This window comes from Patiria miniata, unplaced genomic scaffold (genome assembly GCF_015706575.1).
Source record: "Patiria miniata isolate m_02_andy unplaced genomic scaffold, ASM1570657v1 HiC_scaffold_22, whole genome shotgun sequence".
Taxonomy (NCBI): domain Eukaryota; kingdom Metazoa; phylum Echinodermata; class Asteroidea; order Valvatida; family Asterinidae; genus Patiria; species Patiria miniata.
The window spans coordinates 17,075,532-17,089,302 of NW_024037061.1; the positions used below are offsets into that span (position 1 = coordinate 17,075,532).

A 13,771-nucleotide genomic window follows, 5' to 3' on the forward strand; every position below is an offset into this window, starting at 1 on the left:
AATTTTTCCTGACCCCTAACCCCAATTTTGCCTTATCCTACCCCAACGAACTTGGTATTTTTTACTAACTGGACCACGAGGAATTGATCTAGCCTATTTGCGATGATAAAATTTTGCCTCTAAATGGGAGCTGACAGGGAGACATTGAAATGTCTTCCTAATTCCACGTCTCCCAAAGGTATAACCTCTGATGCTAAAGTGTCTCCCAAATGGTATAATTTATGATAGTACGACACAGTGCATTTCTCACTTGAAGCATCATCTATTCCAAATGCACATCTCTGGGACATTTCTTAGCCACAAGTTTAATGACCTGGAATGGAATACAGCTTAACTAATTGGGCATGACATTGAAAGGGGTTTGTATTTTTGAACCTTGAAGAGAATTATGAGTTGCCACGGATGTAAACATTGAAGGGACCGTAATTAGTAATCAACAATCCAATTCTCCTTTTCTAGTTTGTGGATTTCTACACCAAGTTGTTGCAGACCTTCCTCCATCCTCTTGGGAAAATAAACGCCAGCAATGCAAACCCTCTGCAGTTGGCTGCACATTTGCAAAAGGTAAACATTCCGCTACTACAATATGGGGTCGACATTTCATTGGCAGAATGTATTTAGTTCCCTCCAAATTGGATTTAAAGGCATTGTAGGATGATTTGCTTTTCATGTGTTTTGTGCATTTCAATAATAACACCACTCAAACTCCAAAGAAGAAAGTTAAAAACCTAACCTGTTGAAGCTTCAGCTCCCTGGATATTGCACTTTTTGAGAAAATAGTGAGAACCATGCACAACCTTTTGATCAAGAAACACAATTTCGTCCATAGCACTCTTCATTTACAAAAATCAGTCAATTGACTGATCGTTGGAAATCACCTACATTTCTTGTTTTCATCTGAATGACCACAAGCCAGATAGACTAATTTCACGGGGTGTTTAGTACCAGTATAATCTTTAATCTGAGTAAGCTAGATGATAATTTGGTAGGTTACTTTTGGGACAAATGCAAATGATCTGGTATAGTATATGCCTTTAAGACCAAAAGAAAAGTAAGGCTACATGTAAATCCTTGTTGTGGCACACAGAACAAAGATGTGACTAAATTTGTCAAATAGAAAAAAAATGTGAAAATCATGTTTTTTTTTAATCAGCTATGTGTTTGATACCTAGAGTGGAAAGTTGTAATGTTACAAAAATAAGCATGACACCTTACGAGTAAACTGTGCCAGACTCTGGTCAAGTAATAACCCAAAGCCTGGACATATTTTATCAGTTATTTACAAAAGATAAATTTGCTTTACTTGTCATAAATTTACCAGTACCTGTAACAAATTTGCCAGAATCCAAGGCCAATATAAATTTGTTAACCTACCAGTATAAAAACACCAAGACATAAACGTAAATAAAAACGTTTTCTGATGCAACGTGTGAGTCAAATTGCTTCTCTCTTTTTTTTTTACCAGGTTTTTAATGTCCCAAATGAGATCCACGTTGATATGATGCAAGATGAACTGAGTAATAAGGTAAATATGATTTAAATACTGATATGACTAACTTAATTAGAGTGATGAGTACATGTCAACTCTGGAGGGACTCAACATTTCGAACTGTATGTTCTGCCCGTCGTCAGGAGAATGAGGGATTCCAACGATGATGCGATGTCATAAGGATGGGTGCGGTGAGGCTTGAGAAGGATGCAAACTGGTGAAGCATCCTTCTCACGCCTCACCGCACCCATCCTTATAACATCGCATCATCGTTGGAATCCCTCATTCTCCTGACGACGGGCAGAGCATACTGTTCGAAACGTTGAGTCCCTCCGGTTCTTTTCAGAACCACACATACTCACAAAAGAGATTTATTCACATGGTGCTACCGCAAACTTATCTTGTCTTAGTATCTTTCCACCATGCAAACCTTCAAATCTCAACATGTCAACTCACTGAACAGTATATGTATTTTGTAACATTACTTGCATGTTCATTTGATGATATTTGCGTTGCACGAGGAATACTAAAAAAAAGCTCCTTAAATGGAGATTGGTGCGCGTACTGCGCGGTGTGTTGCAGAAAGCAGTGGTGCCGGAAAAAGGGGATAAAACCAGTCGGTGTTTATCAACCATTTAAAACTCACCCACGTGACAGGCTCTCGACCAATATGAATGGGTAAACTGTCTTAGGTAATAACGAATGTAATTTTAGACTTAAAATGTCAAAAATTATGACAGTGAACATGTACTTTTACTTGGATTATCCCATCCCATCACATTTCAACTCCTATCTGCAGTCGCTAAACCATTATTTTGTCAACTGCATGTTTTTTTTTAGCCCCCAGCGTGTATGCTCAAAGTCACAGTGGTTGAGGCAAGGGACATTCTTGGCATGGATGCAAATGGTAAGACTGACAAAGAGTCTTGATTTTGTCTTTCATCTATTTTGTCCTCCTAATGCTAGGTTCACACATTCCCAATTTTTTAAGTCTTGAGTAAATCGGGGAATGGTTCTTGGCTGCCTTGGGATGATTCTGTTTGCTCGGTGAAAGATCGTTAAAGATCGGGAATTGCCCCGACGAATTTGAACATGTTCAAAATTGTCAGGGTGATTCGGGAACCAGTTTTCAATTCTTGGTTTATTCTGGTTGTATTAACAACTAATTTGTGAATGTGTGAACCTAGCTTAAGTCTGGTAAACTGCTCCATAAAATAATGTTTTAAAGAACAAAATTACCAGCATCGAGATAAACTTTGTTGTGGAGAAGTTGATTGCTAATTCGCATGTAAAAATGTTACAAAACATTTGTATCTCGAATTGCTAAATATGTACATGTATGGCAGCTTGAGAGACAGTGAATGGTAGGCCGACAATGTTGCTAGAATGCGTGTGACCAGTTTTCAAGGCAATGTGCAAAAACCTGTAGTGTCTTCATTGAGTGGAACTCACGCATGGCCACAAGGCAGTAAGTGTGCTGTCAGTACTAGTAATGAATTACAATTTTACTGCTGAACATGCTGAAGGCCCTTTTATGCACCTAGTCTACATGAATTATTCCTTTTCTTGACCTACATAATGACCAGTTTCTGTTATGAGCTTCCTCTAAAAGTTGAAATTAATTTCTTGCATCTTCTTGATTTTTTTCTTCTTCTAGGAATGAGTGATCCCTACTGCCTCCTGACCGTATGCAAGGATGAGCACCACCACTCCCCATCCCATGAGAAGCACCCCCACCTCACCCACTGGAACTCCTTCCCAGATGACCCCACGTGCCCTGCCCCCACGCCCCCAGTCCCCGGCTCCGAGAAGGTCTCCCGGAGGAACTCGGACGGCAGACGGAGCTTCAAGAAAGGAGGGAGGAAGAAATCGGACGACGCCACGTCCAACTCTGTCGCCCACCAGTTCCAAAAGCAGAGATCGGACACTCTAACGGTGACCAGCAGGCTGCACAAGCGCAAGAATTCTGCGGACGGGAGCGGCATTGCGTCACCTAGGTCTCCCGTACACAGCCAGTCAATGGAGGCAGAGTGCGTCTTCAAGACAACCTGTCAGAAGGCCACGCTGCATCCCGTGTGGAACGAAAGCTTTGACATGTAAGTCAAGTTCTTTTGTCGGTCAGTCTTATCAAAAAGAGTTTCTCTGTGTAACCCCGGGATATCGTTTGTCGATTCAAAATGTAAAAGGGGCTCTCATAGTTGAATTAAAATTTTAATCAGGTGCAAAGTCACATCTCGTCTCATTGATATCAAATCTGAAATGCTCCATCAATTCGGGCGTTTCACAATGCAGTGCGCCACCAAGAGTTGGCCGCAGAGAGTTCATTTTTCCCAGTGCATTGTGGGAGATGGTCGACAAATTTGCAGCGCGGGACATTTGAAATTGTTTGTTTTCTGGTTAGTTATTTCATAAGTGTGCCTGATTCCAGTATCTGTTTGCACTCGCACTTAAAACTTGAAAAACACTTTAAACTTGAAAACAAAAAATCACTTACAATCTTACTCAAAGTGGTAAACAGGGCAAGAGGTCTGATGCAAAAACCTCCAGATGGTCTTATAATCATAATGGTCTTATCAATCCATAATTGTCTGATAATGTCTTAAATTTCTTCGAATGATTTTGTGATTTCTTGTTGATTTACGTCGTTCTGTAGCCCGATATCATCAATACGAGACACGGAGCTGACTCTGACTATGTGGGACATGGACGAGGAGACCAATCTCTGGCAGGCCTGGAAAAGTGTGGAGTCGGACCACAAAATGGCAGGCATTAAAAAGTAAGTGAAGCAAATTTCTTTCTTGCAATCAGAATGTTTCTTCCCAGATTGTGCAGGTGAAATCTTGCCAAAACAAATGTACCAATAACTAGTGCAACAACAAAAGGGTAATTCCATCATTATGTGATGTCCGTGAAAGAGCTTTTAAGAGCTTGGTGAATAAATAGCTTGGGGAGTCAGGTTGGCAAAGCGGTACTTTCCTCGCCTTCCACCTCTGTGACCCAGGTTCATATCTCGCCTGGGCCAATATGTGGATTGGGTTCCAGTCCCTACCTGATTCCATGGGTTTCCCCGGAATTTTCATCTGGGCTTTTCCTCCCACCTCTAAAACTGTAATTTCTTCTCATTGTCTTCTCTCCACAGGTTTCTTCAGGCTTTTGAGCTACAGTGCCTATGGCGCTTTTGAGGGATCCTTGGTTTCATTACCAGAAATGACTAATGATAATAATAAACTGGAAAATGTTCTTTTCCAAATTGTATACATCCATCATCTTTTTTTTCTGTGAACGAAGTGCAAATTTAGCGAAGAAATTAAAAAAAAAATTTAAACTTAAAAATTTCTCATCTTGTAAAAACCCAATGTAAAGAAAAACTAAAATCAAGGTCTTTGTCGTTGCAGTCTGTTTCGCCACATCAAGCATGGTATCAACAAGAACACAGACGACTTCTTAGGCCAGGTCGTTATTTCGCTAACCGACCTCCCAGCAGCAACCCGCGTGGATCAGTGGTACACACTGCAGATCAACTCTAAGGGATCGGGACCGAGCCACGGGGGGAAGTGCCACATGCGACTACAGTTTGTCCGGGAGGAGGTATGGATATTTTCATAGTTTTGTATGTTGAGGCTACATTTCATGCTTTTAAACATGTATTCATGGTTTATCACATTGAGATCCCAAACAGTTGAGGCATCTCTTTGTTGCGAAGAAATTGTGTAAATTTCAGACATTATTCAAAGCAAACATTTATTTTTCAGCTTTATGTATATTTGGGATGTTGCCATTACTACCTCACGTCTTTTAACTTGTGTGTGGAATTACAGATAAGCTTGCATTCACACTTTTTTGTGCTGCAGTAGTGCAATGTTCTACAGGGTGAGTAAAAAAAAAACGAAACTCAAATGTCGGGACTATTGTTTTAGTGAATTTCTGCATGTAGCACTTTCAAAATCAAGGATAAGAAAGCTCAATTCATAAGCTTTCTTTTAGTAAAAGAATCATTCAAATCACTTATGTACTTTTCAAGTTACGGAATTTTAAACACAGCCAACGCTTTAAAGTTCTGTCCACGGATCACAAAAAGGTGTGCGTTCTATAAGCATAACGTAAACAATTCACACACATCCCTATGTGATTTGTTTTTGTTTTGCTGAAAGAACACTTACCTTTTTGTGATCCGTGGACAGAACATTAAAACGGTGGTTTTGTTTAAAATTCTGTCACTTGAAAATTACATGTGTGATTTCAATGATTCATGTAATAAAAAAAAGCTTATGAATTGGGCTTTCAAATCCTAGATTTTTAAAGTGCTACATGTAGAACTTCACTAAAACAATGGTCCCAACATTTGGGTTTCAGGTTTTTTTTACTCACCCTGTATTTTAGTTTTGAGTATAGAATGATTGAAGGGTTGTGAATTCTCGTACCAGGAATACTAATTCAATATTGGTGCCAGATTGACACTACCATATTTTGGCAAGATCCACCTCCAGTACAATGAAATTCCAATGGTCTGTGTCTGACCTGAACTATAGTTTCAGCAATTTTGTTCAAAATGCGTACGTTACTTATGTTGATGTTCGTATTGATAGGATGTCTAGTATGTCCAACCCTACAGCCTACAGGTTACATGCAAAAAAAAAAAGAGTTTACACTAGCCAAGAAAGACTGAAATGCAAAGGAAAAAGGTTTTTGGACCTAAAAATGTACAAGACACACTATTAAAAACTAGTTCATATAAAGTCTCTCTTTTTTCTGTTGTTTTAGGATTACTGCAAGGCAGGAAACTCCTCCATGCTGACATTCTATCATCAGTTGGCTTCAAACGTCTACAGATACGAAGGCCAAAAATATATCAGCGTATGTATCACTAGCATTATGAATCAATATAAACTGTCCTTGTTTACACTTCTTGTCAATTCCTTCTCTGAGTCACTAGGTTTTCTAAATGATAAGCCAGACAAGGGGTAGAGTAGGAATCAAGCCTGAACATCAAGCAGAATGACTGAGACCTGTTCTGCAGTCCAAGTTTTTTTTTTGCAGATACTTGGACATTTTCAGCATATATCCTTTTGGCCTACAAGCTCAGATAGCTACCTGTAATGTATGATCCAAAGCCTTTGTACACAGATCAGATAGTCTAGCTTTCCTCAGGATTAATGCCCATTGTACCAGTTAGACCGATATTTCACATTGCTGAAATTGGTACAACATTGGTACACAGTCACTCTGGTGTGTTTGCAAGAGACTGTACTGTTACAGTGACTAAAGGTTTGATGTGCCTCAGGTGCAAAAGGAAGAATTTGTAGTTAACTAGGTTGCATTGGAGGTCGTGATAACACGTACTGGCTGTTTTTATACAGAGGCACGGCTGACGGGTTAAGACGTCAAGATTGCCTCGACTCACCTCCGGGTGACGTCTAAACACGCTAATCCCTCACACCTTTTGTATACACACACACACAAAGTCTGTGAAGTCTATGGAGGCGGACCGTGTGTTGATCTTGAATTGGCCACTGTGCACTAGGCCTACTGTTCTGCAATTTACACTCCAGTGCACACCTCAGAGTATTGAAACATATGAGGTTTCGGCAAGAAATATCCTGCAAATACTGTTGAAATGACTGTTGCGAATCAGTATTTGTGGCATTTGGCTGTATATTAGAAGTTGGCTGGAAAATCTTGCCTTTTGCGAAAATCGAAACTTACGCCAAAAATAATCCTGGTGAAGTGGTAAAGTGTGACTTTTTCATGTTTGTTGATGTTTTCGTTTTTTGTCATGTTGCAGGAAGCCAAAGGTCCCTGGGATGGTAAGCTGCCTGACATCAGCCGACACCTGCTGAACTGCTTCGCCATACAACAGGGCATCTCCAAACTCTCACAAACACTCATGTACGGATCACTAGATATTCTTTTTCTTTTTACTTCCAAATATAAAAGAGCTGACACAGAGAGCCTGTTAAATTGAAAGATGGTGTTGCACAAGCTTGAGTCATTCAATTTTGGGAAGTTGTGCACTTTAAATTATTTTTCTGATTAAATGACACACGAACAAAGATATATGTGAAAGTGATCAAGCTAAATGAGTCATTTGTCGACCCCGGTCAATTTTTTTTTACAGATTTTAAAAGAGCACAATCTCAGCATTACTGCTGTGAAAACTGCATGCTGATACCATCTTTAGTTCAAAAATTATGGAAGGTGGAACACCAAGAGATGGGATGGAAGTGATGTGATGAAGTGGCCCTATTTTGGCCTGAATCTCCAAATGAAAGTTCCTGACAAACGACTCATTTAGCTTGATCGCATCATGCATATTGATGAATTGAGAAAATGCCAATGTGGTACTTTTTTATGGCGGTTTAAGGTTCAAACCAAACTCCAGTTAATTTCTTTGTTTAAATTCATATTGATTTCTTGTATTGTGTTATAAAACTTTTTATTGTAAAACCAATGCTTAAAATATTAAAAATGGACATTTTGGTGTATAAACCATTGCAAATTCCAATTAATTGTCGCACAAATCATTTTGAACAGTTAAAACCACTTAGGAATATTTGAAGTTACCCGAAAAATTACCACATACTAACACAAATTTTGCTCAAAGTAAAGACAGAACTGGTATCAAATTTTTGAAATGGTATCGTTTTGGAGAAACTAACATTGAAGGTGGTTTCAAAATGGCTGCCCACGGCCACACTTTTTTTTATACATGAGCAACAAAATCCAGTTAGGAGAACAAAATAATGCACACGTTTTCTCTGTTTTCTCAAAACTTATAGTATCCACTGAACTGAAACTTTAACAGGTTAATTGTTATACTGAGCACCCTACTTAAGATTTTAAACGATTTTGTTGCTTCAAACAAAAAAACAATTCTCAAAACGCAAATGATCGTACATACCTTAAATGCACATGTATCACATATCTAATGTGATTCTTTTTTTTATCTCATTGTGTAGAAATCTCTCGTCCCTGTTGGAGTTTCACCACCACCAGAGCTCCCCGGCCTATGACTTTCTGTCCTTCACAAGGCTGTCCATCAACAGTTTAGGGAGAGACGAGGTGGACTCGGTGTCCGTCAACAGCCTGCCGGAGTCACTGGACAACATCCAGAGGGCCGGGGAGGAGAAAGGACAGAAGGACGTCAATAGCAAACCGGGAGAAGAAAAGGTCATTATAAGTTAAATTGTCACAAACGTCACTGTCGTAATCATTGTTAATTGTCACCGTTATCATGGTATAAATTGTCACATCTGTCACCGTTATCATTAGGGTTATTGTTGTCACATCTGTCATCATTGTCATAAGGGTTATTGTCGTCACACCTATTACCAAAATGATTAGTGTTACTGTTTATTGTCACAAATGTCACCATTGTCAAAGTTTTAAATGTCACATCTGCGACCATGGTCATTAGGGTTATTGTTGTCGCGTCTATGTGACTATTGTGCTTTAGTGTTACTGCTAATTGTCACAAATGTTGTCACTGTTGTCATGTTAATTGTCACACCTTCCACAATTGTCATCAGTGTCACTTGTGATTGTCACGCCTTTCACAATTCTGACCATTTTTTACTGTTGATTGTCACATCTGTCATTGTTGTCATTAACGTACATATGTTAATGCCACACCTGTCGCTAATGTCATGAGTGTTGCAGTTATGTCACTTGCCAAAAATTAGGTTTTGCAACAGGCAACACAGTGGCGCAACTATCTTGAAATCATGAATTGCACAAAAGCAATATATCACTTGCCTTCAGTGCCCCCCCCCCCTTGAAAAATTGATGTACCCCAGGTGCCCCTCTACAATTTAACTCTAGTTATGCCGCTGATTGTACATTTTACAAAAAATCTAATAATTGCATAAGAAATGATTGATATGAATTCAATAAAAGGACAGACAAAATATATAGTATCTCTTCCCAATTTCATTCTAACATGGAGTTTCATTCTAAAATGGGTTCTGACCAGTGCCCCCTGAACAAAGACATTGACAAAATGGGAAAGAGTTCAGTTGGTAAAACACTGAATTCTTTCTTTTTCTTGAGCTTGAAGGTTCATATCCAGACTAGTAAAGGTTGTTTGCAATGGTTTTTTTTCTGCAGGGCAAAGAAGATTCCGATGCCTCTTTGATGGACCGTGCCCTACGTGAGGCCATGTTCCACGTCCATGCTGAAATGATTGCAGAAACCACCTTCTCCATCTACAGCAACGAGGCCAAGGACGTCACTCAGATCTACGCTGAGAACCCACAGTTTCTCTCATACGAGGTAAGACTTCGTTTAGTCTATGATTTTTCTCCCTGCTCAAAACATTAAGGCCATGGGCTGTCTTGATCGTTGGGAAGTGTGGCCAAGTGGTTAAGGTCCGTGACTTAACGATCAGAGGGTCAGGGGTTCGAATCCATATGTTGTGTCCTTGGGCAAGTCACGTCTCCCCCACTTGCGTCTCTCCACTCAGGAGTATATAAATGGGTACCGGCATTAGCTGGGGAGTGTGCCAGTGTCGATTAAGTTTCAATGCAGAAACCACGCACAGTTAATGGCGCAGAAGGCACAGTCTAATGTGACATAAGCGCCAGTTTCAGTACAACAAGAACAACAACAGTTGAGGAGTAGCCTGCTATGCACTGGCTCCTATCCAAGGGGATATTGCAATATTCTCAGTCGTTTCATGCCACTGAAACCGGAGATAAACGCCGGCCTGATTGGCCACATTGGCTCATGATAGGCTTTGCGTATACATCTTGACATTCAGCTTTAAAAAGTAGGGCTGACTTGGAGTCAACCACATTTCCTCTAGGCATACATGTAAGTAAGGGAATAAATATGTGCTTGGGAGGTATTAAACAATCTGTTTAAGACCAGTTGGAGTCTGGATGCTGATAATTACCCGAGCCAAAAGCGGGGGAAAATGCCATTCATAAATACTTTTTCGGTAAAAAAAAAATTCAAAACTAATTAGCGGTTCAAAAGTCAAAACAAGTAAAAAAATATACATTTTCACTGAACAAAACACCCCTCTATACAATAGTAACGCCCTCTGGTAAAAAACTCCTTATATGGAGATTGGCGTGCGCATCGTGCATACTGCGTGATGTAGCGCAGAACGCAGATGTACCAGTGTATTGTGAATTTAGGACCATGAAATACAGACTCACTGGTAGTATTGCACATGCCTACGTGAGGATTGTGAACGTTCAACCAACAAAACGGTGCTGGCACCAGATTTCATAGGAGTAAAAATTTCATGTGACACTGGAACAGTGTTGAAGACCAGCCGGTTACGTGACGAGCTCTTGACCAATAGGAATGGGTAAACTGTCTTAGGTATTTAATAATTCACTTTTAAAATGTATGCTGGATGATAAAATAATAATAATAATAATTTGGGAGGCTAATCATCCTTACTCGCAGCTGGTATGCTGAATTGCGAAGGAAGCAGCTAAAACGTGGTCGGGCCGCTGGCACGTAAAGGCGCCTATGGCTGCCGGCCACATCGACCCATGTATGACCACGGAGCACAGCCTGAGATCGAAAGTGTTTGATTTTTCCGGAGGGAGGAAAACCGGAGGGCCCGGAGAAAAACCCTCGTGGCACAGGAGAGAACCAACGCACAACTCTACTCACATGCGATTCGCGGCCAGGATTCGAACCGTGGTCACCTTGGTGAGAGGCGAGCGCTTTACGCACAAGCCACCCATGCCACCTATGCCACTATATATGAAGTCACAAAAGTTCAGCATAGGAAATTGAAGCCATCAACGAAAGCATTAAATAAACTTGAGGAAGTGGACGGAGTTTCATCCCTCCCCCTCCCTGCTTCCCCAGCTCTGTTAGGGTGGTATGAATTTCAGTGTTAATTTTAACCAGTCCAATCCAAGTGTACAGAAATACCTTTGCTTTGATTTTACATGCTGTAATTTGCCTAGACGTCTTCAAATGTATTCAATGTATTTTCCTGGCAGGACTGATATAAACACATGGCTTATGGAACAGACGGCAAGGTGATGATAACTGGTTGAAGTCCTAACATTTGTCTGTGTTAATCTTGCACACATTCTCCCCTGTTTCCCTGCATGTTTGACTTATATAATCCGACTTTGATGGGTTTTACTTTGCATGATAATTGTTTTAAGTATTTTGTGCACGATTTTTTTTGTCCACTCTTCATTTTGCCATCACTCATTGTTTAAATTCTTATTTCTTTGCATGAATTTAACAAATCCTCTCTACTTTTCTTGATTTTTGACATCAAATTAAAATGCCTTAGAAAACTAAAATTGTTTATAGGAATGTTGGTGGCTTTCATGCATGCCGTTTACTTTTGTGATATTTTGTTTGATTCTTGAGTCACGTGCATGCCTGAGTATCTGTAACTAACTTTTTCCCCTGCCCTTCAAAAAACCTTGTTTTTCCTCGATAAACCCTAACAATCCCAAATCTACCAAAATCTAACAACCTGATTTTACATGATAAAGATGGAATCAGTATCATATGGACTCCTTGCGTAACTACCCCCTCATCAACATTTATGGAGGGGGAGTTGGGGGAGACCACGGGAGGGACTCGCGAGTGCATTGCTGACAATGCTCGCGCAAAGACGTTTCGCATGTTCAGAACAAAATAAGTTGTATACTTTGCCCCATACCATACCAGTACGGGCATGCTGTATGTTTGTCCCACTGGAACTCTGGAGAGTGGTCTCTAAGCGCTGTTCTATAGCATTGACTCTATGCGCACCGTGCGCCAACAAAAGAGGGCGCGTTTTTACCACTTTTGAGAGCCCCATGGACGGGATACACAGGATGTGCGTGCTGTACTGGTTCGCGCACGAAGTACGCACAATTTCCTGAATGTGCCAAAGCGATGGTCTGCAAGACTAATCCCTGCCCCCAATAACTTTGGATCACTTGAAATACCCAGTGGATGGACCGGGAACCAGTCTAGGTCTCCCCCAACTCTCCTTTTATGACCGTTGAAGGAGTAGTTGTGCGCTGCGCCCATAGCCATACACCCATACATTGCATCCCAGTTTGGTTTCAAGCCCAGAGAATGTACCATTGTGTCTACTGCACAGTGTTGAGATTTCATGGATTCATCAGATAGGATCAGTTAAAAAACAAACCAAGGGAGTTAGGATTAATCCTTTAAATTCTGCATTCCCACCACACCCTGTTGGTTTCTTTCTTTCAATTCTTTTAAATACCTTGACATTGTTGTATTTGATGCAGAGGTGTACCTATTTCCAGTTTCAAGGATTTTCAAGTAAGTTTCTTAGTAATGCTGACTGTTCTATTGATTTGGATCTTTTTTTCCCTGATAACAGCTTGAGGTGACGGAGTCATCGATATCCACCTACATTGACTACTGTATGTCTCCTGTGGTGGACTGCCCGGCCCTCTTCCCTCCCTCCAACGTACAAGTCTTGGACATTCTCAAGTCAAAATGCAGGTACTGAGCATTGTAGAGTAGCTACAATCCCGGCCAAAATGGTTGGGACACTTCCTGAGATTGCCACGGTCACCCACTCCCCCGCTCCCCCGGTCAATGTTGTTCTCTCCAGCTGATGGAGCACACACCGCGCAATGAGAGACAACATTGAACGGGGGCCGGGGGCTTGGGGGCCCAGTGAGATTTGGCCAGGATTGTAGTGTTGTAGTAGAGGCACTTGCGGTGATGAATCACAAATCCAATCACAAGTAAATCACAAGTCAGGTCATGGGCCCAGTCACGAGAAATGCAGATGACCAGTCACGAAGGAGTGCCTTTGTCAAAGCTCATTTGAATAGTGAGTGAGTTGACTAGAAGAGTTGTGATTGACTTGTGATGAGTCATGATCAATTTCAAGTACACTTTTGTCTATTTAAAAAACTACTGGGCACATCTCACTCAAATAACAACTGATCAGTACAGAAATTCCTTAGCAATCCAGCCATACTCTTTATTTGGCATAAAACAATGATAATGTGTACGAATTTATGAAATTTGTGACAAATGCTACCGAAAACAGTTGCACTTTTGTATACGTGCAAGTTGTGGTTCACACTCACCTTGCACATATACAAAAGTGCAACTTTTGTTTTCGGTAGCATTTGTCATAAATTGCATAATTTTGTGCACATTATCACTGTTTTAGGCCAAATAAAGAGTATGGCTGGATTGCTAAGGAATTTCTGTACTGATTAGTTGTTATTTGAGCGAGACGTGGCCAGTAGTTTTTCAGTTGGACGAAAATGTATTAACGGGGGGCTTTTCTTGTTTGGTTGAGTGTAGTTCACCAGT

General features: G+C 40.6%; 1 protein-coding gene across 1 annotated transcript in view; it reads left to right on the top strand.

Moving 5' to 3' along the window:
* LOC119730428 (protein unc-13 homolog D-like) overlaps nucleotides 1-13,771 on the top strand; it is a 42,995-nt gene that overhangs the window by 14,247 nt on the left and 14,977 nt on the right. The window contains exons 3-13 of the mRNA XM_038203314.1: nucleotides 460-564; nucleotides 1,466-1,525; nucleotides 2,330-2,396; nucleotides 3,147-3,585; nucleotides 4,143-4,265; nucleotides 4,885-5,077; nucleotides 6,251-6,343; nucleotides 7,272-7,375; nucleotides 8,446-8,656; nucleotides 9,593-9,757; nucleotides 12,816-12,940. Of these exons, the coding sequence (XP_038059242.1) occupies nucleotides 460-564; nucleotides 1,466-1,525; nucleotides 2,330-2,396; nucleotides 3,147-3,585; nucleotides 4,143-4,265; nucleotides 4,885-5,077; nucleotides 6,251-6,343; nucleotides 7,272-7,375; nucleotides 8,446-8,656; nucleotides 9,593-9,757; nucleotides 12,816-12,940 (1,685 nt within the window). The remainder of the gene's footprint in view (nucleotides 1-459; nucleotides 565-1,465; nucleotides 1,526-2,329; nucleotides 2,397-3,146; nucleotides 3,586-4,142; nucleotides 4,266-4,884; nucleotides 5,078-6,250; nucleotides 6,344-7,271; nucleotides 7,376-8,445; nucleotides 8,657-9,592; nucleotides 9,758-12,815; nucleotides 12,941-13,771) is intronic.